Consider the following 25,279-nt stretch of genomic DNA (forward strand, 5'->3'; position numbering starts at 1 on the left):
CATCCCCACCTGCACACCAGTCCCAACTCCCCCAGAAGTAAGGAGATCTGCAGTAAATTTAAATTGGGCCACATATTCCCCGCTTAGAACCCTCTGATGACTTGCCAGTATTCTAAAGTCAAGAGCATATTCCTGACATCGCCTTCTGGGCCCCTGAAGAACTGGCCCCGCCTACCTCTGCAAGCCTTCTATTAACCTTCAACACACAGGCCTTTCAGAGACACTGAAGATCAAACTGTAACAATTTCCTTCCTAGTACTTACTGCAGTGGATCTTTTTATATAGTTCCCAGTGTACTTTGTTTTCTGCCTGTCTTTCCCTCTGCCCTCACCTAAGAGCTGTGGGGACAGAGACCATGTCTGCTTTTTCATCCACTGACTGTCCTAACATCACTGGTTAATAAATCATTGCTGCATGAACCCAAGGAAGGTGCAGTTACAACCCAACGTGGTGCCATGCAAGTGGCTGCTGTGCTCACTCCTCGGAGAAGGCATCTCTACCTGCCCCGTTTACCCACTGGGAACAAGGGTCTGGGAAGAGCAGAACACCAGTTAAAGCACCAGTGGACACCTCTCTCACAGGAGCCCAGGGAGATGCCACACATCCAGTGAGCCAAGCACACACACACAGCCTTTCAGGGAAGCAGGACCCACAATAGCCAGTGGCCACCTGAGCCAAAGCTCATTAAATGCAGCTAAGAATCATTTCAGCAGAGCCTGCATGGGGAGCTGCTGGTGGTGAAGGAGAATCTCACACAAATCTTCTCTATCTTCTCCTGTTAAGGGCTCCTGGAGCTATTTGGAGAGAATTGAGGGAGGCCAAGGGGCCTTTTAACATTTGCTGCAGCTTTTCAGTGTGTGCACCACAAGTCTCCAGCACAGTTTAAAAACTCACACTGGGTTAGACCCTTCCAAGCTGAAGCCACACGTATTTTGATTACCTCCCTATTTCTAAGCATTGCTTTTGCATTAAGCAATAAATTTCTTGGTTGAAAACATCATTTTCTGCCCTTCAGGTAGAACACTGTGCTTTAAAATTTGACAAGTTTAAAAATGCTTGGTCACAATGAAAACAGATTTGGTAACTCAATAGTTTTCTCCTCTGTGATTATTTATAGCAGAAAGCTCATAGCCATTTTCTATAAAATTAACAAGTTGAGAAAATAAAGCAAAGTAGTTTACAAATATTAACTAGTTTTCACACATAATAATACGCAAAGTAATACAGGTACAACACCTGAAATTATAAAGTCCTTGACATATGTTTAGAAGAAAAGGCCTGCTTTGGGACCCTGTGAGCTTCCAATCCCTAACTATATATCCTAAAGCATCCTAGAACGAAAAAAAGGGAACCATCTCTCATGGATATGTTTCAGAAGTCTGTTGTCAGAGGTCACAGGCATCAACCAGAAGCCTAGTGGGGCCATTTGGAATTCTGGTCCAGATTAATTTTAAAAAGCTGCATTTGAACTGGAGCAGCTTCCAAATGCATGGCTGAAGAGTAATTGAATTCACTGGCAATGAAGACCCATGTATGATCCCAGCTGGAGCATGGTCACATTTTTCTTCCAAATCTTGTGTCTTGGGGTACAAAGGCTACCCTTTGTCTCCTTCCAACAATGCCTTAACAACCAGGAAGGCGAGCAGGACGAGGCAGAGCCCTTCCCAGCGTGTGTGCCTGGGCTAGGATTGGATCTCATGCAGGATGAGTGGAGGAACCAGAGCAGGAATTGCCTGGGTAGGTGACACAGGAGTGAAGAAGGGGCTGATGGCTGCTTCCTGAATTATCTTCCTCTTTGAGTACGTGGGGTGTCTTTCAGGTGGCCTCGCTGCCAAAGACACTCCCCCACCCCTACCCCCAGGACACGGAGGGTGAGGTGGCAACAGCTCCATACTATGGAGGAGGGGCTGTCCCTTCTCCACATGTCATGGGTGGAGTTTCCAGAAGATCTTGATGGCAGTAGTAGTTTAGGGAAAGTACTCTAGGGGCACTGAAGCACTTTTTCTGGTGGAGTAAGACTTGTGGTGCCCCGAACAAATGAATTCAGCCCCGGGCATAATCCAGCTTCCAGGGTCCAAACCCGGACTTGCTCACAAACAGATAGATGAACATCGACCCAGAAACATCAAAGCAAGAGTCTGGTGTCCCTGTGGCTGAGCCTCTCGATTTCCTCTGGTGAGAAAGTGTTGCCTCGGAGCCTGGAGGGATAAAGGGAAGAGAGGCTTGAGTGGGGACAAAATCAGAGCAGGGCTTGCAAAGGGAAGCTGCCACTCTTAAAATCCATGCCAGGGAGGGGCTGCCCCTCCTGGCTAGTGGGAGGGAAGTCAGTGCCGTTTTTACCCTCTGTCACCCAGGACGGCTCATGAATCATTCTGTGTGGTGAGCAAGGCTCCGTGACTCTGCAAATAGAGCCTACATCACCGGGCCCAGTCAGCCACAGACTCCCCAGGGCCGGCCACTCTTTTTCAGGCAACAACCAAATCTGTCAGGCGTGCAATGATCAAGTGCTGATGCCCTCCCCAGCCCCATGGGCAGGCAACAAGGAACATCAGACCTGATGCCAGCTTACTCCCTGCACACAAAATGTGACATTGCTTAGGGCTGTGCAATGGTTTAAAAAAAAACCACCCTGGCACCCAGGACCTAGTGACCTTGCAGGCTATGGGGTTACACAACCATGCAGAAAGCACAACTTCTTTAGCCCAGGGCAGATTTTAGAAGTTCTTGTTTTCAACTTCACCATTAAAAAACAAACAAACTTCACCATTCAAGATTTATACTTCCTGCTATTTTGCTGCGCTTCTTTGAGGGAGGGCCAAGGTCTGCATATTTAAAGCAGGGGTCACAAGCTAATAGAGATAGGCAGAGGGCCCCCTTTCCCTCCTCTGGTAAATGACTGGCATCGCACATGGGGCTCCAGAGTTGCTGGTGCTTTTGAGAAAATCCTAGAACATAGATCTTCATACGAATTTTAAATATTGTTCTTTAGCTGAGTGCCTGAAACATATTCAGTGACATTTGCTCAAGATGGGTTAGATCAGGCAAACACTTTCTACTCGGTACCTGGGTGAAAAATAGAACCTTGGAAACAAGGAGGATCAATCTTTGCAGCTGGGACTCCATGCTTTTTGCAAATGCATGAAGGGCTGTGGCTTTCAGTGATACAGACACAGATACACCATGCACAGTCCCCACCCCGGGTCACATGCAACATCCAAGCCTGTGAAGGCAGGTGTACTACCCAGCCAAGCAGCAGCTATGTTCTTTTATCTTCATTCATCACTCCCTCCACTCCTACCCTGTTGCTTAGAACAGCAAAGTTCAGACTAAATATTTCTGATTTTAAAACGAAAGCACAGGGCCCTGCTTAGAGGTGTGAAGACTTCTTTGCCAGCCAGACATCTGGATCTATCACAAACAGGATGACACCAAATGTCAGAGCAAGAAAGCAGCTGTAAAATGGCTGCTGTTCCTTTCTCCCCTCATCCCATTTTACAGATAGGAAAAATGAGGCTCAGAGAGGTTAAATGGCTTTTTCCAGAGTCCCTACCAAACTTCCAGGATGGTGTTGTTGCTTTCAAGGGTCTGCAGGAGGGCTTCTGCACCCCGGTAGGTGACATTGTTGTTGGAGAGCCTGGAGAAAAAGATAGAACAGGGGCTTCAGAGTTGCTGGGTTTCCCCCTTGAGCCTGTCCAGTTACAGAAGTCTTACTGGAGCCTGCTTCCCCCTGGACACGGACCTCTTCTGGCTGAGGTTCAAAATGGGCCTGAAAGACAGCCATTTGGGCCTCACAGCATGTAAAAATTGAGCAAAGAATGGCATATCTAACGTGCTCAGCGCAGTAGCTAATTGATAGGAAATAATCAGCAAACAGTAATATTTTCATATGAGGGGTCTCAGGGCATACAGTGCAACAGGTTAGAGACAACAAGAGGCTGGCTATGGGAGGGAAGGCGGGCATTGGCCAGGAGGGCAGGGGAAGAGTCCTGGGTTTCCTGTGCTGCTCTTTTGCTTACAGCTTGGCCTCCCAGCGATGTCCATTTCCAGCCTTCCCTCACACTGACCCTAAAACAATGCTAAGAAACAATGGCCGGTATTTTCCGCACCTTTGCTTTGCCAGCTTAATACCTGCAGGGTCGGTGAATACTCACAACCTCGTAAGACAGCGACAGTTACCCCCACTGACACTCGGGGCAACGGAGGCACGAGTCCAGGGAGAAACAGCTGCAACAGGGGAGCTGGGGTCTGAACCCAGGCTGTCTGGCAGTGGGGCCTTGCTCTAGCCAACACTTGGCAGAGACAAAAGCTGGAAAAAGAAAGAGGTGGGCATCTCTCTTTCTCTCTTTAACAATATATCAGCAGCTTGGTTTTTATGGGAAAACAGTGGGGGATGATATTGTTCAGGATGTGGAACAATAAGGCTGGTGACAAGGTCGTGTGGGACGACCCCCACCCCCACTACTGCCTGGCGCCTGCCGGAGTCAAGTGGGTAAGTCTGTGGCAGTGAGGGAAGACAAGCCTGCCACACCCACACCCGGTCGGTGATGGACCACATACTGCCGAAGGTGCCCCTGGGTACAAAGCTGGCATCCAGCTCAGACAAATCCTGGCTTCACCCAGGCCTCCAGCCATTTGCAACCGAGTGCCAGGCAGAAATGTTTTCCCCAAACATTGGCAACTCCCCACCCCCAGCAAAGCAGCACAAACACATGTTGTCAGAGCGGATGGCGGGCGGGCTGGCAGCAGGCTGACAGGCGCTCGGAGGCAGCTGTCTGCCTGTCTCTGGAGGCAAGAGGGTTCCTCAAGCCACATTTGCCAGGGGAGATGCCACCTTCCTCCAGCAAAAGGAGCCGTCCATGGTGCCCCGGGGCCCCCTGATAGGAGACCTCTGGTAGCATCCTCAGAGAGCACTGACACAGCCCTCTCTCCTGTGGCACAGGTCCCTGGCCAGAGTCCAGCACCATAGAAGGCCTCAGTGCACCAGCCCCAGCCCTGCTGCTGTCTGATCCTCCAGCTCCTGGACAAGGTCACAAGCTCCTGTCCTTTGGCCAGGCTCTCTGCTGAATGAGTCCAATCCCAGCTTCCTCCTATACCACCTGGACAAGGAAAGGGGCTCCTGCCTGGTTTCCCTGTCCCCTTCCCCCTCTTCCATATTGTCCACACAAAGAGACAAGAATGACCCTCTGTGTTGTAAGTAGTCAGAGCACACAGATGCCCTGATGAGAGCCTCTGAAGGCCTCCCACATTCCTTAGACTAAAACCCCAAGTCATTCCTGGAGCTCTGAGACTCTGTGACATTCCAATGGGCGGACATGTTCTGCTCTCAAATCACCACACCTGTGTCTGCCCAGGCCCTTTGCACTTACCGTTCCAGCCACTCACCTGGAATGTGGCTGCCTGAGAACTCAGCATGGCTTCTTCTTCTTGTTCATTAGGTTTCAACCCAAATACCGCTTCTCAGAGAGGCCCTGATGAACCGGCAGCAACCCTACCCTCTCCCTGTCAAGTCTCCTCTTGAACCAGAAATGACCTTATTTGTTTGCTGGTTTCTTATCTGTCTCCCCAGTCAGAATTTAAGAGCCGGGCCTACTCTGTTCTTTGCAGCTCTCTACCCACGGTGCCCAGAGCAGCACCTGGCCTGGAGTCAGGGCACCAGAAAGATTTCTCACATGAATGCACAGGTGGGTGAATGTGTGTATCTATGAATGGATAAATACACAACAGGTACTTGGTGGACAAAGTCCCCACTTCCTCACCCGATGGCTGGATGGGCGATCCAGGCGTGTTCTACCCTGGCTCCATGAGGCCCCCAGCAGTACTGGATTTCCTTCAGTGACAGCTGAGCTAATAACCACCCTTTGCTGGATGCATCCCTTCCCCACCCGCTTCACTACTCTCCTGCAGGCTTCCTGGGCCCACCTCCCAGGTACACAGCCTGCTCTGCAATCTGCCTCTACCCAGACCAAGAGAAGCTGTTTCCCACCAGGTGCTGCACATGAGTGCCTGGGGCTGGGAAGCTGCCCAGGTCCCGCTTGGACCAGAAACCCCATCCCATTATCTCCAGACTCCTGCTTACAGGTTCCTTACTTCAGCACTTTCAAACTTGAATTTCTCTTCAGTCCTTCTGCGAGAGAACACACACCTTCATCGCAGAGGTGGTTTTCCTCCAGGCTGGTGAGAACAAAGGGATAATTCAGTGGATACCGGAAGATTTAGTACGGAAGATGATGTCAATAAAGATTGACTCATGTGTTCCCCACACCTTTCATTTAGAAAATCAAACATCTGAAAAATCCAAACTTATGGTTAAGGTAAGGGCAGGATTTTCAATTTCAGGGACACCTGTGTAAAAGAATTCACCCTCAGGCTCTTCTACATTAAGTTTATTTTTATGACCCAGATATCCCCTATCCATGTTCCATTTCTTTCTTATTAATGGAAATATCATTTCATTTGGAGCAATTATTTCTTGGCGGGGGAAAAAAAAAACACATTTCCAACTCTCCATTGCAGCCAGAGTTGGCCAAGTGACTACACTGGGCCATTGATACCTGGGGGAAGTTGTTCCAGGAATGCTTTTCAAGGAGAGAGACCCTACTGGCCCATGCCTTATGCCCTTCTCAGGTATACACACTAAATCCTGGGATACAGAAGTAATTGCTGCAGGTGGAGCAGCCATCTTGTGATGATGAGGCAGCCAACCATGAGGACAAAGTCAAAGGGTGATGGAACAGAAAAAGACACAGAATCGAAGCTGAGCATGGTGCCATACCCCTGTAACCCCAGCACTGTGGAAGGCTGAGGCAGGAAGATAGTGAGTTTGAGCCTAGCCTGGGAACTTATTGACTTAGGGAAACCATGTGTCAGAATTTTAAAGATAAAGAAAGGGCTGGGGATATAGCTCAGTTCATGGGCCCTGGGTTCAACCCCTACTACTTTTTCATTAATAGAGTTGAGGCCCCTGTTAGCCCTTTGTAGCCACAATGATAGCCCTATACTACCAGCCTCCAAACTGCCTATATGTGAAAAAATAAACCTTTCAATGATTTGAGCTTCTGTAGGTGGAGGTTTTCTATCACGGGCAGTCTAATAGAGTGTTAAACTTAATTTGGCCTGAAGTTACCTCCATATTCTGAGTTCTTATGAAACAAATTGCAACCAAACTTAGAATGTAAACAAACTGAAACTTAATAAGTGTACATTCTTGTAGCATATAGCTGAGTCTCAGCCAATCGTAGCAGCCAAGCTTCAGCCAATCACAGGCTGCCAATTCATCACACCATGCCCAAATAAGGCAAATGCAGAGCTGAAATCAACCAAACATTTTCTGTTTGTAAATGCCCATGTTGCTGGGTGGAACTCTCTGAACCTCTCCAGGTTCTGAGTGCTACCTGATCCATGAATCAGTCTTTACTCAAATAAACTTGACTAAAGTTAACTTGTCTCAAGTTGTTCTTTTCAATAGTGATTATAACTGATATACTCACACTAAGCTGCTCCTCTACCAAGAAATAACAAGTGGCAAATTCTAATCAGGACATAATCAGTGGTACTTTAGCAGAGCTAGTAAACCCAGCCAATAGCCAAGGCCCATTCACAAATCCATTTCGTGGTGATGCTTCTATGTTTCAGTACTTTTCTCCTTCCTGGAAAAATAAACATTCAACATTTTATCTCCCTGGTAAAACTGAAACCACAAAGAGGTCCCTGGAGTTGAAGATTCTGTTACAGCACCTAAAGGGTGGAAAACTAGGAATCTCTTCAGGTCAACAGTATAAACATAATTCCTGGTTCATCTTTCAAATACTCCCAGCACCATCACCTTGCAAGATGAGCCCTGCTTTTAATGCTCAGTGTTCTTAGAATCTCTGATTCACTTTAAAATAACAAAGCCTTACTATTAGTAGTAATCACAGTACCAGTAGTTGCTGTAGTCAGAGCAGCAGAAGCATCAGTAGCAGTAACTTTACCACTGTTTTGATTTAACATTTGTAGTGTGCTTACACACATGCCAGGCACGATATTAAGCTGTTCACTGGCAGATGTTCTTACAAACATCTTTTTACACTTGGAAGAATTCTTACCCTAATTTTTCAGGTGAGAAACTTGAGATTCAGAGATTGTTGTTTAATTTGCCCAAGATCACAGCCTGCTTGATTCTAGATTCTGCGCCTTTACCATTATGCCATGTGCAGTTAGCAAATAAACCAGCAAACCAACAAAAATATAACTGAATTCAAAGAATTAGCAGCTATACACATGGCTCTATAAGCTTCACGCCACTCGGTACATAAAAAGATAACTACAATCAATCACTCAGCCATCAACCTTTGTCTTATCCACAGAGCTGCTCCCTGCATGAGGCCAGGTTATCAAGAAAGACAGGGAATCCCCCATACTCACCAGAGTTCTTCAAGTGCCATGTTCTTTTCCAACATCTGTGCTAAGGCTCGGGCACCCATGCTGCCAATGTTGTTTCCCACCAGGCTGGACATAAGCATGCAATAAAAACATGACAGAGCAGGGCAGAGCCTCAGAGACGAGCTAACAAGTGAAAGGCAAACTGTCTGGCACATGGAGCCCTACTCTCCAAGTGCTCCATAGGAACTGCTAATTGATTACAGGTACTTAAGCCCAGGAGCAGCCTAGAATCCTTCCCAGCAGAGTGCACTGAGCAGACACCACCATCAATGGGTTGGAATTGTCTTTAAAACAACTAACTCCACTGGAGATCCAGACCCCAAGAGGGGTCATTTCCAAAGTCACCTAGAAAGCCTCAAACAGCCTGCCTCCAAATCCAATGGTCTTTCTCTCTCACCCTGCTGCCCACTACAGAGGAGATGAAATGAAATTCAGCGATCCTCAAAACTGACCCAACCCCCCCCTTTGCCCACTATGACAAACACAGGTCAGACCTTGCAGCTTACCTGAGCCACCTCAAGCTCTGGTGATCGCCCAAGGCTTCAGCCAGGGCCTGGGCACCCTTGTCACCCACGGTGTTGCCCCAGAACCTGAAAAAGCCAACAGAGTCCACAGAGAGTGTGAGTGTGAGTGAGGACCTGCTGCATGCTCTAGACACATGCTAAGTCTCCTGCTCTTTCCAACTCAACAAGAGGGGTAGAGCCACACAGTTTTGGAGAGGTCTCATGGGGACACTTTAGTCCCAGCAAAGTGGACCTGCTGCCATCTTTGTGGTGGGATGGCCAAATTTCACTCAGACATTTCAGGGACTTCAAGTCAGAATTTAAAAATAATATGGCCCAACTACCTCATATCCTCAGGGATGGGGAACTGGCTCTGAACTATAATCCACATGGTTGTGACATGTTTCCTAATATTTCGTTCAGATTTGCTTCTGGCAGTTGACACTCACAAGTCTGTAATTAGCCTGGGGCACCACCAGGGCACAAGTCTAACTCTTCTTCCACTAGCCAGCTCCTGAACTCTTGTTCCTTGTAATCCCTCAACTCCTTGGTGTCCAACTCCTTCACCTTTTGGGGCATCTGCCTCTGACTCGGCATACTTTGGAAAAACGTCCTTTTGCAGAAGGCACCTAGATACAGCCATCATGCATTCTGGGGACTTGTCCTGACTATGCACATGCAAGAGTGAGCACAGGCAGCTGCACGAGGGTGCTCACTGTGCTTCCACTCACTAGGTGAGAATTTAGTGAACACTGGCTCTATGCCTTGGGGACAGGACACTTTGATGGTTAAAAACCTGGAAACAACCCAAGTGCTCATCAATAGGCAACCAAATACTATGCAGCTCTTCTTTTAAAGAATGAGGCCATGATAATCTGAAAAGATCACAATACATAACAAAGCAAAATTTTTTAAATGTGAGTTGCAGAATAGTTTATACATTATAGTGTGTGGGGATGGGGTTTTAGCACAGTAAACCCCAAACAGGTCCTTAATAAATACATGTTGAGAGAGAAGGAAATGCCCTAGATGTGGTAGATGAAGCCTCAAGAAGAAAACAGCTCAGTAGGGCTGGGGCCTCCTTTGCTCTAGATTCAGTTGCTGGTGACACAGCGGGAAGGAGGTGCTGGTTTCTGGAGCACCACATGCATGGCTCAGCTTATGAGTTACTCGCCTGTCCTTGAAATGGGTGGAACACTGGGGGCCCTAAGATTTTTCTCTCCGTGGATTTTGTGACCTCAGTTTTTGTCAAATGGACCCCAGTCCAAAAAAGACAGAAGCTTCTGGGGATGATTTGGCTGCAGCCTTGTAAGAAGCTGCTCTGCCCAAAGACCAGAGGAAGCCCTGCTCCGGCCCATTGTATCAGACATGAGTCCCTCCCTAAGGACCTCCCCTATTGGGTCTCTTCTCCTCCTTCTCCACATCCTCTCCTGGGCCAGGGGTCCTCACCCTGGATACACAGCCCTTCGATATTTTCATTTCATCTTCTGGCACAGAGCCTGGGCGATGGTGTTCTCTTGAAACACAAATGCTTCCACGGTGCAGCCACAGCCCAGTCCTGAGCACCCTCAAGGACCTACAGACTTTCTGTCCCCATCGTGGGCCCTGCCCTGCCCCCACCTGATGCCAGTAACTTCCTGTTTATCAGATGGAGAAGCCAAGGCAGAGGCAACCTAGGGCTACCACTCTCCCAGAACATCTTCCTCCCTCCTCCCTGAATCCTGGGCTGCCTCTGGGCTCCCTGGCTAGAGTTTCACCTGCCCTTAACTTCCTGAAAGCCCCTGAACTCCACATAGACCCTTGGCCCAGAATCCAACCTACCCCAAGAACTGCAGGGAAGCATTGCTTCGCAGGCCCTGGGCAAGCACCTGTGCACCTGCGGCAGTGATGTGGTTGTTCCCAAGCCTGGAAGGGAGGACAGAGGAGGCTGAAAGCACAGCTGAGGGCAGGGGACAGGCCTCTCAGTGCCCTGGGAAGGGAGAGCCCCTTCTCTCTCTGGCTCTGCAGGCCTGTCCCACGCAGGTGCAGCCAGCAGGGCTGCTGAGCTGACCTTGCTCAGTAGCTGCAACAACCTCGACTTTGTTCTCTAGCAAGAGGGAACAGGAACATGTGTTTTGCAAAGCAGTGTGACAGGTTTGGGCAGGAAGCACAGCAGGCAGTTTCCTGAAAGGTGTTTTCCCCAGGGGATCAGGAAGGTGGTTTCTCCACTGTCACGAACCTTCTCTCTTGGTCTCAGCCAGCCTCAGTCCAGAGGAAAGGTGCCCCTGTGGATTTCCCAAATCCAGATCCTCTGTAGCCATAGGGAGCATCTACCTACTGCACCAAGCATCTACCTGTTCAGTCTGAGGTGGTTGTGCAGGACCAGGCCAGTTGGCTGAACAAGGGTCCTGAGCTATCCTCCTGGGAGCACCCTGCCAACCTTAAGAGGGCTGCTGCAGGAGAAAGGGAACAAGGGGTCCCAGCAAGGAAGGCTCCAGCTGCAGCCAAATCTAGACCCCTCTGGGAGAGTCCAAGAAGCTCCTGGAACTCTCATCCACAACTCCCAGCTTCCTGGAATAAACATGTGTGTTTTCATCTGTCAAAGAGCTCCAGGCCACTCTGGCTCATGACAACCTTACGAGGCAGGTGTTATTATCCCCTTAGAGAAGGGGTTGGTGCCATGAGATTGTGTTTCTCAGACCTCCAACCTCAGCTCTCTGAGTTATTCCTTCAGGCTGCTGTGCTCTGAAGTCCAACCCCACAACCAGCTTCTCACAGGCTGCTCCTAGCTAGTGAATGAAACTGGGGAGACCCCCCTGCAAGGTAGACTGGGCTGAGGGTGCCCCAGAGTTCCACAGACATTCACCTGCCTCCCAAGCTTCCTTCCTTTCTTCCTTCTCTCCCTCTCTCTTTCAGGCAGGGTCACATGTCCCAGCCTCCTCAAGCTCTCTCTTCATTCAAACTTGGAGGCATTTTCTCCAATAAATCTGTTGCACATCTAATCCCTTCTTGGAGGCTTTAGCATAAGGATAGACAATCTGTGAGCTTACATAATTTACCCACGAGCTTTCATTGAGCTTGCTATATAAAGCACTTACTGTACTGCACCAGTGCTTTACATATATTAACTCACTTCCCCAGCAAACCACCTCTGAGATGGCTATAACCATTACTCTCATTTTACAGGAGGGGAAAGAGAGACACAGAGACACAAAACTGACCCAAGGTCACACAACCGTTGAGGTTTCAAATCTTGGGGTTCCTAGATTCACACATCATGGGCTGACTAGTTCCAGAGCCCCTGCTTTCAAATGATGACAGTGTACTGGCCACAGATCCCAGAATCCTGTGCCACCCACACTCCTCCCTGGGTGGATGGGGTGGGTGGTGACAATAGCAGAACAGAATCTTGCACAAATTCTCCCCAGTGGCTATGGCCTGGCCTAGGCAGCCCTGGCAGAGACTAAGCTTCATGGCCAAGTTATTAAATGGCAGCTCCCATCCCCACATCCATCCCGGCAAGTGAAAAGAATTTTTGGCCGCAATTCATTAAGGAGACAAGACCAGGCTAAAGAGAAGGCCAAGCCAAGCCAGGGGCCAACTGGAGGGGCATTTCAATGGCATCTCATAGGAGAGAGACTCTCCAGCAGCAGAACAGCAGGCCTCCTGGATAGAGGCACACCTCGCCTTCTCCAAATGGTGAAAAGCCTCTGGGAGCATTTTGGTCAATGGCTGCCCACTGTGGTGACAAGTGACTGTGTGTGCATCTCCCAATGCACTCAATGTGTACCACAGAACCAGTACTGCCAGAGAACTTGTGACACGTAGAGACACAGGGAAAGCAAAGAGCCTGGAAACTTGTTCACCCTGAGGGTTAAAGGTCCAGAGGGCAGGAAGCCCCCAGCAGCGCAGGCCCAGAAGAGGCCACAGCACTGGAGAAACCCAGCTCTGGGTGTCCTATGACAGAGGTCACAAGCTCACTAGGGGCCAGGCCAGGGTAGAAACAGGACTACACTGATTCGGCTTTGGGAAAATTAGTTTCCAGGGCACAAGGAAAACCAGGGCTCACCTCAACGCCAAGAAGTTCTGCTTGCACTCAAGGAGCTTGGCCATGGAGTGTGTGCAGCCGTCAGTCAATTTGTTGTTGAACAGACTGTTGTGTTGTGAGAGAGAGGACACATGGGGACAAGGTGCATGGCCAGTGAATCCTCAAATCCAGGCTTGCCCATTCCCTCCAGGCAGGGGTCACCCTGTACCCTCCAGTCATGCAACTCCCCTGCCCTGACCCATCTCTCACTCATAGCTGCCCAGGAAGCTCGACCTGGAGCAAGACTAGGGTACAAAGTCCCAGTGTCCACAGCCCAGCCTGACTCACGCCAGTTTCTGCAGCTGCCCATAGTGCAGAGCATGTTCAATGAGCTTGCAGATACCGCGGTCTGAGATATTGTTATCACGCAAACTAAAAAAAAAAAAAAAAAATAAAAAAAAAAAAAAAAAAAAAAAAAAAGACCAAATAAATTAATTCAAACATAGAGTTGATAAAAGTGGGGGGGGTATATGAAAAGACTCATTCATTCCCAGAGTGCCAGCATCTATGGTTCTGGGAATCACCAGAAGGACAGAACACCCAGAGAAGGGGAGATGTCCAGCATCTCTGGACAGGGAGCTATGATGAGGAGAGTCAAGAAGTGGAGGCCCAGAGTCCCTACTAAAGAATATCTCAATCCTCCAAAAAGTAACAGATATACTTTGAGGCCCAGTTTCTGTCTCTACAAAGGGACAACAATCATCACAGCAGCCTCACTGCAACACCAAGGTGGAAAGGAGTTGATCTGTGGGAAAGATGAGCCAGAAGCATCTTGGGGCATCATCTCCCAAACTCACCTGATCGTGAGGTCATCTGAAAAGTTCTGTAAAATGCAGAAGTTCAGGCCCCTATGCCGGAGCCTGTGAGTCTATACAGGACTCAGGGGTCTATCTACTTTAGCAACTGTGGTGCACATGGTTCTTCTTCAGACAAACTTGGGAGGCCCTGACTAAATGATTATCCGCCTAGGCACTGGAGTCCATCAGCCACACACCAGCCATCTGTTGGTCCTTTCATCTACAAGAAGGGAATGATGGCACTGCCACCCTCACCATGCTGTGCACATAAACCCCTGCTATCACCTAGCACAGAGTAAGAATCACCTGCGATCATGAGCACTAGCATGTATGGGACGTTCTGTGCACCTGGCAGTTAATCCTTACCACAGCCCACAAAATAGATGCTACAATTAAGTCCACTGGAAAGAAAAACGGAGGCACAGACAAGGGAAGCAACTGCTAAGACTGAACCACACGTCTGGCTCCAAATCTCACACCTAACTGCCATAAGTCTCCCCTTTGTGGCTTTCCCCAGTTCTCAGAGCCTGTGACCCATGAGTAGGCCAGGATAACAATCTTGAAGGTCCTAAGCAACATTTTAAAATCTGAAATAGAATAGACAGAAGAGAGTGGAGTGTATCAGAATTAACAAGGGAAAGTCATTTCATGAAGATTTTGTTCTGATTCTACACACCAGTGTCCTGCTCACTCATGTGTCCTCTCACTCGCGAGGATCACAGCCAGAACTCCATCACCCTCAAGTCAGAGGAAGCCAGGGTCTAAAGAAACCTGCATAAGGGTACTTAGCACATGTGGTTTCCTAGAGGCTGCGGGTTCTGTTGGCATGGAAACCTGAGTGGGAGAGACACTGCCTGGCACTGTGAGAGAACTGCCAGTCCCTGCTCCTCCCTTCTCTCCCCTTCACTTCCTCTATGAACACACACAGACACAAACACAGACAGACAGACAGACACACACACACACACACACAGAATACCCACACAGCAACCTCACAGTCACTTGATCAAGGACTTTAACTGCTGTGTTAGCTTTCCATCACTATAACAAAATACCTACGGTAATTAATTTATAAAGAGAAAAGGTTATTTTGGCACACACTTTTGGAAGCTCCAATCCATTATCTATGGGCCCCAATGGCTTTTGGGCTTGTGATGAGGTAGCACACCATGGCAGGAGTGTGTGGAGGAGCAAAGCTACCCACATCATGAACCAGGGCGCAAAGAGAAAGAAAGAGGGGCCAGGGTCACATGATCCCCTTCAAGAACATGCCTCCAATATCCTAGACCTCCCACAAGGCCCTCCCTATAAAAGGTTCCACCACCTCCCCATTATGCTACCCTAGGGACCAAGCTTTTAACACAGAACCTCTAAGGCACACTTACCCAAACCACATCAACTGCTAATGGAAAATCAAGCTAATTTCTGCATACCAGTAGTTCCCACAGTGTGAGACCAACCATATTAGAACCACCAGTGAAGTTTACTAAATATACAGATCCTGGGGACCCCAGCTCAAACCCAGTGAAAGGGAATTGACTGGGGGAAGACCCAGGAGTCTGTGTTTCAACAAGCATCTTTGTATACAACAATCTGAGCATCACAAGCTAGATCCAGGTCAGGCTCACCTTTCACTGAGAGTAAAGACAGATCCACAGTCTCCCCTACTCTCCTGCATACCACCAGGGGTGGTGTTGTCAAATGAACATTCCTAGTTGAAAAAAAAAATCCACTGAAGAATTCTCATGATGGCCTGATCTCTTAGCACCATCCAGGTGAGTGGTACCTGGCCTCTTGAGATTCAAGGACCCTTTTGAGAACCTGGTAAAAACTATGGTCCCATTATCCAGAAAAATGCACATTCCAATTCCTATCAGGAGAACAGCTTCAACAGAAAGGTCTCCAAATTCTCCAGTCAAAATACCAAGCTATTTCCCTCCAAAGGAAGCAGACCACTGTGCTGGCTGCATTCCATTCACCTGGGCAGATCCACTCTCCCCCTCCTCTCCCAAGATCTTGAGCCTGGGAGGTGGATACCTGTGGACAACATCAATAGGCAGATGGCTCTGCCTCCCCTTTGGGGTCAGCCAGTGGAAGGCACTGGCAAGAAGTAGCGTTGGGAGTGGAGGGGGGCAATGCTTTATTTCCCCCAGCTCCCAGGTTGCTGAAGCTCAGACAGCCCTCACTGTACCTTCCTCTCAGTGACTAAGCACTCCCTTCCCCCTCCCTGCCTCTTATGCCCATTGATCTGCTAGACCCAGGACCCCTGCTCTTTGCTCTTCCTAACCCTTCTCCTCAGCTCTATAGCCAGTCCTCTTATACTGAATCACCCAATATAAGTGTGACATTTGATCCCTCCAAGACCCTTTACATAATATATACATCATGTGTGAAGTATACGTAGTTGATCTTATGTTATAAACTTATGACCTCAATCCCTGTGTAAGGGTTAGCAAGTCACTGCTTGGCCTCAGAGAAGATAAACATCATAATGCATTCCTGTCCTTTGATTGGGGTTAATTAAGGTCATCTGGAAGTAGCCCCAAAGCCCCAGGAGAATGTGAACAAATTAACTTTAATGTACAACTTCTGCTTTCTCATAGGGCCAAGGCCAGCAAGGAAGGTGGAAAGCTGGTGGTGTGCTGGTCACCAGGCCCAAGCATGCCCTCTGCCCTCACCTGCCTCAAGCCTTGGAAAACACAACCAGTGGCACAAAGAGTAGAATTACACATCCGCACCAAGCAGGGAGGAGCAGCATGGGTAATAATACCCAGTCCTCCTTGATACCACACTGCCCAAGGAATGAAAAGGTAAGTGACGCTCTGCAACCGCTTTCTCTCTTAGGTCCTGAGATGCCCACCTTGTTGGGATTTTAAAGTCTCTTATAGGGCACAAGTCATCTCTGATTTGAAGTATCCTAATACAGACAAACTTTACACAGAACTGCACCTGACTTCAGGGTTTCCCTGGAGCCTTGGCAGGGTAACCACAGTCAACTCCTGGGGAGCAGGAAATTTGTGACCAGAAAGAGATAATCTGAGAAATCTAGCTCACCATTCCCTGTGTGACCCCAGACAAGTTACTGAGCCTCAAATCAAGGAGAATGGGGATAAGTGTCCCTGATGACAGCCCAGAGATGAGGTCATTCCAGAAAGTGTAGCACAGAGCCTGCCACACAAGACATTCGGCAAAATGGGGCTCTCCTTATCATTTGTCCAAACTAAAGCCCCAAACTTGGAATGAGTCTGGCCTGTATTGTACAGACCCAAACTTCCGGATCTCAACCAGGTGTTCCCACACCTAACCTCGGTGGTGGCATCACTCCATGCCCAACCAGGAATGCCCAGCAACACTCACTAAAGAGCCTTGCAGACTCCAAGGCAGGGCCGCAGCTGCTCCACGCCTATGTCCCCCACAGAGTTGTAGTCCAGCTGCAGGGCCAGAGGCCGCTGGACGTGCTGTAGCACAAAAGCCAGGGCAGCACACTCAGCAGGGCCCACGCCGCAAAACGTCAATTTGAGGTGCTCGACATCCAGCCCCCGCACGGCCTCCCGAGCCAGCCGCTCCTCCTGCATTTCATACAGGCTCCGGATGAGCCAAACGAAGCCGGGCATGGCATGCATGCTCTTGGCCTCACCTGGCACGGCCGGAGGGATGCAATGGAAGTGCTTGCGGAGGCTGCGGGCCAGACACCAGCGGGCACAGGTCTGGCGCCGGAGCAGGGCCTTCTCGGACACCTGGCACTCAGCTAGCAGGTCCAGGTGCTCCCGGGACAACAGCCCTGCTAGGAAGGCTGCAGTGATCTGAAGGTTGTGTGGCTCAGCCTTCTGGAGCAAAGCCGTCACACTGCCCTCTTTGGTCCTGGGGCTCTGGACACACAGTGCGGGTAGCAGCCTGGTCAGCTGGGAGCTGCTTGCCCTGTGACACTTGAAGAGGTGTCTGAGCGAGGCTGTTGGCACATCAGCGCAGAGCACGAGGTAGAACGCAGCAAAAAAGCACTGAAAAGTAATGTGCAAGAACTCCAGGGTCGCCGCACTCCCTGGCACCACACCTTGGGCACGCACCAGGAAGCCAAGAGAAATGTCCTCAGCATCAACCTGTGCCATCTGGAGCTGCTGGGCTGAGAACACATAGCAGCAACTGCCCAAGCCCCAGAAGGCCAGGTGGCCGAGGTGCAGGAGTGAGGGCAGCTTGCCCTGAAGGAGGCCAGGTCCCAGGCCATGGGAGATGGCATCTGGAGGGGAGGCATGCAGCAGAAAATGCTGCAGGATCAGGAGATACATATCCGTGGTGGTTTTGGGAGACCCCTCATTCTGCAGCAATAGTTCCTGGTGGCATTTGGACACCATCCAAGAGAAGACAGGAAGGTGGCACAAACCATGCAGGACAGAGGTCGCTCGGAGCAGCTGGATGAGGTGGTCTGCTACATCGGGGTCCTGATGGCACTTCCTCAGGTACAGCTCAATGCCCTCCTCTGAGAAGCCCCGGAGGTGACACTCTGTGCGCACGTACTTCCTGAGACAGGCGGACACAGCATCCGGACGGCTGGTTAACACCTTTCGGGCATTCTTCAGTAAGTTGCCCTGAAGAAGGTTGAAAAGCAGAGTCTGGACTGATGTAGGGTCAGTTGGAGAACAGTGACGCTCTTGGTCCGTGAACTTGAACCTGAACTCATCAAAGCCATCAAAGGTCAGCAGGACACGGTCAGGGTGGTCAAGGAGGAACTCGAAGACAACCTGTTGACCGACATCAGGCCAACAGCAATGCTCAAAGAGCAGTGTCCTTACAGACAGCGGTTTGGCCACACACTGCAGCTGCCGGCAGCTGAACGGGAAGACAAAGAGGAATTCCTGAAAGTCCTGCCCAGTAGCCCACAGCAAGTGCAGCCGCTGCAGGAGTGTGCTCTTGCCGCTGCCTGCCTCACCCACCACCAGCACGGTGTCAGCATCTTCATTGAGGTGGCCTTGGGTGCTAAAGAGCTCCTCCAGGCCCAGGGTGGCAGGGCTCTTCTTCCGGGCACCAACCATGCCCACCTCCATTCGGAGCTCCAGGATGTTCTCCGTGTAAATGTCTTCCAGGCGGAGAGTCTCTGCCCCATCGTAGGTACTGAGAGAGCGAGACTGAGCAGATACCGTTGCCCTCAGCTTGGATATGTATTTTTGGCATTCAGCAGCTGCAAGACAGGAGAGGCTAATGAGGACCATGGTCAGAATGGGAGCTACCCACAGAGCGGGCTGAGGTTTATGATGTCAGTGATGGGAGGAAAAGAGAAAGGGACCCATCTGAGATCTCAGTTTCCTCCCCTGTGAGGTTGGAAAAATGACAGTCCCCACCTTATAGAACTCTGGACCAATTGAGATAACTCACGTTAAGGGCCAAGGACAGTCAACAGAAAGCACTCAAAAGACAACAGCTACTGCCATGATTATTGCTGGCACCAGGAAATGCTGGGCTAAGGTCAGAAGAGTTGTGTTCGGATATCTGTCCCACCACACTGGCTAGGTGGCCTTAGAAATTCCATTTACCCTTGACTGCCTCTTTCTGAAGGGAAGCAGAGAGTGCAAGGGCACAGGAGTCCAGAGTCTTAAGTTAAGCACGCCCTCGCCTACCACTAACCAGGGCAAGCCACCCAACCCGCCTGCACTTCAGTGCTCTTCTCTGCAAATATGGACAGTCCATTAGGTGCTGAGATAAAATGGAGCTTAGAAGAATATCTGACACTTGATAAGTACCAAAAATGTGTTTACTGTATTATTAGTGGATGCAGTAGGCACAACATCTCCCCTGAACCTGTGACTATATATTTGTCACAAGGTCAGAGGGACTCACCAATGTGATGCACTCAGAGACCCTGAGGTGGGGAGACAAACCTGCATAATCTGCCAGGCCTAGCACTGCAGGGCCTCTGGGTCACCAGGGCCCCCAGTCTAGGTAGAAACAAGATCCTCTGATCCTGCCCTCATGTCATCAGCTCCCTCACCACCGCTGCAGGAAAAGCGGCCAAGGCCAGGGTACATCCAGATGACTGCTGTTTGTTGGGTATCACCCTGGTACCACTGAGTTTAATTCACTTCCTGTGTCAGGGTACACTGTAGTTCCCCTTTCAGGAAATGGGGAAGTGCTGGTCCAGGATCCCAGGCTGGTGGACGTCAGTGTGGTTCACCTCCTCACGGCCTCACTGCCCATAACCAAGCTCTGACTCATGTGTTCCCAACCCAGCTCAGCTCGCTGAAGTACCTGCATGGTCATACAAACCAAGTGCACTGCGTCTGGGTCACCTTTTGTTCTTCTCTGAGTGAGGGTCTTGATATGTTGCCCAGACTGGCCCCAAGCTCCTGGGCTCAAGCAATCCTCCTGCCTCCGCCTCCCAGGAAGCTAGGACTATAGGCATGTGCCACCACACCCAGCTTTTGAGGCTTCTTTTGTTCACAGAGCTGATGATTATTATTGCTGTTTCTGCCCTCTCGATATATCAGGAGCACTGAGCAGGCATCAGAAGATATATATCTTCCTTTCCAATGGCTGACTTCTAATGCAGATTCCCAGCCATCACTAATAATACTAAAATTCTCCAAAAATAAAGTCTCTTTCATTTGAAAGAGAAATAAACACACATCTGTTGTCATTCTGGAAGCACCTTACACCATGGAACGGTATTACCAGGCCTGCATGGCCAGCTTTGTCTGCACCTCGATGTCTGTATTGTGTTCTTAGATGAGATGGTGCATACCTACATCCAAGCAAAGGCCTCCAGCCACCCACCCACAGGCTTCCTCACTAGCCAGAGGGCAGACCCAGGGCAGCAAACCCATCGTCAGCACCAGGAACACAGCTCAGGGCTTCGGCATTGAAAAGCTTTCCCTCCAGTGATGTAGGAACAAGGCTGGAAGAGTCACAGATTTACATCCTGTCTTTACAACCAATGCTGTCTTCTCCCAAGAAGACAGTATAGGTGTACAGCCAGACCCATCTTCCTCTACCTTGTCCTGTAACCTTCCTGCCCAGTTTCCACATCTATAAAGCAGAGAATACAATAGCTACTACTTGGGTTATTGCATAGGGCAGATATTGTTCTCAAAGTACCAGCAGGATGGCTGGCACATTCCAGCTGTGCCACCCAAGCCTCCTCCACTCCTGAGTTGGTGACCATGGGCACTGATACCATATTCTCTAAATCCACTTGGTAGTTGTCTTTATGATCATGAGCAGTTAATCTGCACCAACAAGTGATACCAGCCTCTGTCTTAAAAAGTGTATCTGTATCTTTCTGTTATGGATGATGAGAGTTTAGATAGTAAGGAACATCTGCAGTCAGCTCTCCCTATATGGTGGTTCCAATTATCATTACGCAGGAAGTAAGGAAAGCTAAGAGTGAATATTAATGTTTTTCCTTTTAAATCTTCCCAACGGCCTGAGTCATTTGGTGGTGTTAGCCTTAAAATGAGGAACATGAATCTTAGGGAGACTAACGTAGCCAATACGTGAGACACTAATTGACATGTGCGTCACTCTTTCTGTGCTGACTTCCTTTCCCTTTTTCAATAACTGAGAAGAACAAATACATACCCTCAAAAGGCAGGGACAACAGGGCTGGTGATTCCTGAAGGTGCTGAAGGAGGAAGGCAGCCAATCCATTTGTTTTCACTGTGGCAAGATCTAGCAACCTTCTGGCCTATGACAGAAGCAGAAGCCATTACTTTTTCAGAAAGGCTGATGGAGTGGAGCAGGAGGAGGAAGGACAGTCTCAAGTGAGTAGAAGTTGAGCATCCCTAAGCTGAAAACCTGAAATCTGAGATGCTCTAAAATCCAGAACTTTTTGAGGGCCGATATGGTGCCACACACTGACAATTTCACACCATGAAACTTTGTTTCATGTACAAAATTATTTGAATTATTATATAGAATTACCTTTAAGCTCTGTGTATAAGGAATATATAAAACATAAATGAATTTTGTGTTTATACTTGTGTGGCCCATCCCCGGTATATCTCATTCTATATCCAAATACTCTATAATCTGAAACAAATCAGAAATCAAAAAACACTTATGGTCCAACCATTTAGTATAAAGGATACTTCAGTCTGTACTGAAATTTCAGGGGCATCTCTCTCCCGTCACAGTAAAAGGCTGGTAAAACAACCACATACAGAACTGGATAGTGAACATATACATCCAATCTAGCTCCCTCCCAAAAACCATTAAAAGAGTGAATTCCTAAACCAAATAAGACAAAATAAGATCAAATCAAGATATAAAGCTACAAGCCTACAGAGATATGGAAAATAATCTAGAAGCTATGAATGATTTGAAAGTAATTTTATCAAGTCTCGTGACTTCAATGATTGAACATGATCACTGGTCCTCACCCCACACTTTCATCTCTGGCCCAATCTGTCCCCAAGACCGGGACTTGCAAACCCAACTGCCCATTTTCCTTCTCCACTTAAATATCTCCCAAGCCCTCATCCATGCCAATCCTGCAGCCATTCTCATTCCAGCTAAGGTCAACTCCACCCTTCCAGTTGCTCAGCCCAAGTCTTGGAGTCACCCTTGAAGCTTCAAGCCCCAACAGCAACTACTATTGGCTCCCCCTCAGGGATACAGCCAGGAGAGCCCTGTCCGACAGACAGAAAATACAAGACACAAATGCCAGCCACAAGTGCAATTTCAAACCTTCTAACAGCTACTTTCTTAAAAGTTATTTTAACAGAATTTTAATCATATATCCCATTTAACCAAAGATATCAAAAATATTGCCACACGTAATCAGTATAAAAAAAGTATCGAGATGGGTACATTCTCTCCTTCATATTGAGTCCTCAAAATGTGGTATGTATTGGATCTCAATGTGGAGCCTGTCACGGTGGGGCATGCCTGAAATCCCAGGTTTCTGGAAGCCTGAGGCAGGAGGACCGCAAGTCAGACGCCAGCAAGATCCTGTCTCAAAGTAAAAAATAAAAAAGAGCTGGGGATGCAATTCAGTGCAAAGACTTTAGATAAAACTACCCAAACTCTTTGAGTAGTTTCAGTCAACTACTAAAAGAAAGAAAGAATCTCAGCCGTGTTTCAAATGCTTGGCAGCCACACAGGGCCAGTGCCTACATACCGGAGGCATAGCTGTAAGGCCTGCCTTTCTCATCACCTTCTGTACTACCCCTTGCTCCCAGCCATATGCATGGCTCACCTGGGAAAGGGCAGAGGCTCCCAATCTGGACCCCTGCTCCTCACAGTCTCAATGCCATTACCCCAGAGTTTCATCATTTACGAACGAGCCAGATCACATGGATATAAATGTCTCAACTGTGTCCTCACTGTCTCAGAGTCAAAGTCTAAATCCAACAGTAACCTTCAAGGTCCACATCACATAAAAATCCCTGTCTGTATCCTCAGCACCCATGTTCTACCTCAGACTTCGCTTCCTACTCCTCTTCCCTTGGCTCACTCCCCTCTGTGCTGGCCTCCTACTCCCTGAAAACACCCAGCATGCTCCTATCTCCGGGCTTTGAGTCTGGCTGTGTGCCCTCCTCCTACAAGGCACAGGGCAAATGCGGTCACCTCCTTGAAGTCTTTGCTCCACCCAGTTTTTCCCAATGCCTAGAAGAGTGCCTGGCACAGATGCAGGGTTTGAAGACTTGCTGAATGAATGATAACAGATTTAGAAGATTCCAGAAGCAAAATCCTAAGCCAAAAATGGGGAAGTTGAAAAACCCACACCATATACCCTAGAATCTGCCAAGTGCTCTGGAACTATCAGTATCAGGTACCTCTGGGATGGAAGGAAACAATGAAAATAAGGATGAAGTCAAAATGGTTTATGAACTAGATTTCTGGGTACCCTTGCCCATGCTAGTACACTAGCAATGGTCCCTTTCTGCCATGACAAAGTCTGAAGAGTTATATTCAGGAAAGAATAAAAGAGAGACTCTCTGGATTGTGATGCCAGGCACAATTAGAGAAGTGGGTGTCAATGCCCTGAGAAGGGTTTAAATGACAAAGTGAAAAATGAATGCTGAATGTTGAACTTTCTCTAGCACCCAGCCTTCCATCAGCTGGGCACCCAGACCTCTGGCAATCAGACCTTCACCTAGGGCAAGAAGTCTGTGGTCTATTCGAGGAATCTGACTTACCTAGAAGGAAAGGCCTTCAGATAAAAATACTGCCATTTCCCAAAGCTTCTAATGGTGGAATTCACTGTAGACAAGTGCTACCCGTATGCCCAGTTAAGTTTTAAAGTCCTCCACTTCAATAAAGAAAAATACGACCAAGGACTACCATATGTCCAAAGAAAATATCTAATATGGGCAAAAGAACCCAACCAGTGGTAGGAGAGAGAAGCAATTTGTAGGATAAAGAGTTTATGTGAGGTGAAAAAACAAACCCAGTCAAGCAAGTAACAAAAAAAAACAACTATCATTATGAATTTTAAATAAATGAAGAGCTTGAATCCATAAGGGCAAGATGCTATAACAAAGGAACAGTTAAAAGTGGCTCTTGCAAAAGTATGATAGCAAAAATGAAAAGTTAAAAGAGTATATAGATTGGAGACTATCATATAGAAAATAGAGCAAAAAAAAAATACACAGAAAGAAAATGAGAGGGTTGGTCAAGAAAATCTAACAATCAAGCCATTGTAATTCCATAAGGAAAGAAAGAAAATAGAACAAAAGAAAGCATCAGTAGTAGAGTCATCAAGCAAATTTCCCAGAGCACAAAGTTGAGTTTCTGGATTCAAAAGGTCCCTTGGGCATTCAGTACGCAAGGCATATTATTATGAAGTTTCAGAATGCCAAGGACTAAAAAAAAACTTGATGAGCTTCCACAGTTACAAAGACAGTTTTAGAATTCTTAGCAGCAGCTCTTCAAAGATAGTAGAGCACTGCCATCAAAGTTCTAAAGGAAAATGACAGCCAACACAGAATTTTATACCCAATCAAATTGTCAAGTGTGAGAGAAATGTTAGACACACTCAGAAATTTTAACTTTCACTCACTTATGCTAAAGAATTGAGTACAGGATTTATGATCTACCAAGCAGAAGTAAGCCAGGAAAGAAGAAGACAGAGTATTCAAGATGCAGGAGATCCGACATAGGATGACTATGAAGAGAAATCTTAGGATGATGGCTGTCTACTACATGTGGAGGGCCACCCATTCTCACAGAAAGGAGCAGTAACTCAAGACTGAGGCAGGGTGAAAGCAGTTATCTCCCAGATATCCAGGTAAGCCTGGCCCTAATTCTTATCTATATTTCACTTGTCTTCATCACGGACTAACATATTCCTTCTCTCAACTCCTGCTGCCTAAGTCAGCTGAAAACATTCATTTCACTCCACAGAAACACTTAAACTTGATCTACCTCTGAGAGCTAAAATAGCCTCTAGTAAGCCTTGCAACTGAATGCATAGGGCAGCCCACGACCTCTGATCACGTTCCTCCTGGATATCCAGCACCTCTTACACACCAGCCCCATCAGCTCCTCCAGATGTAATGATC

General features: G+C 48.2%; 1 protein-coding gene across 9 annotated transcripts in view; it reads right to left on the minus strand.

The window, feature by feature from the left end:
- Window positions 1-1,149: 1,149 nt before the first annotated feature.
- The window catches only part of Nod2 (nucleotide binding oligomerization domain containing 2), a 39,845-nt gene continuing 15,715 nt past the window's right edge, over window positions 1,150-25,279 (minus strand). For 5 of the 9 annotated variants that reach the window (XM_010629214.3, XM_010629225.3, XM_010629220.3 and 2 more), the window contains 11 exons: window positions 21,354-21,459; window positions 17,145-18,960; window positions 13,279-13,362; window positions 12,973-13,056; window positions 10,746-10,829; window positions 8,928-9,011; window positions 8,404-8,487; window positions 6,088-6,171; window positions 4,152-4,306; window positions 3,551-3,634; window positions 1,150-2,198 (listed from right to left, as the gene is read on the minus strand). In XM_010629214.3, the coding sequence (XP_010627516.1) occupies window positions 2,044-2,198; window positions 3,551-3,634; window positions 4,152-4,306; window positions 6,088-6,171; window positions 8,404-8,487; window positions 8,928-9,011; window positions 10,746-10,829; window positions 12,973-13,056; window positions 13,279-13,362; window positions 17,145-18,960; window positions 21,354-21,459 (2,820 nt within the window). In that variant the 3' untranslated portion in view covers window positions 1,150-2,043. Of the gene's footprint in view, window positions 2,199-3,550; window positions 3,635-4,151; window positions 4,307-6,076; window positions 6,172-8,403; window positions 8,488-8,927; window positions 9,012-10,745; window positions 13,363-17,144; window positions 18,961-21,353; window positions 21,460-25,279 lie in introns of those variants that run through there. The other 4 variants (XM_010629229.3, XM_010629238.3, XR_004514921.1 and 1 more) reach the window with 4 other exon arrangements.

This window comes from Fukomys damarensis, unplaced genomic scaffold (genome assembly GCF_012274545.1).
Source record: "Fukomys damarensis isolate Sample0158 unplaced genomic scaffold, DMR_v1.0_HiC HiC_scaffold_32, whole genome shotgun sequence".
In the NCBI taxonomy this organism is placed as follows: Eukaryota; Metazoa; Chordata; class Mammalia; order Rodentia; family Bathyergidae; genus Fukomys; species Fukomys damarensis.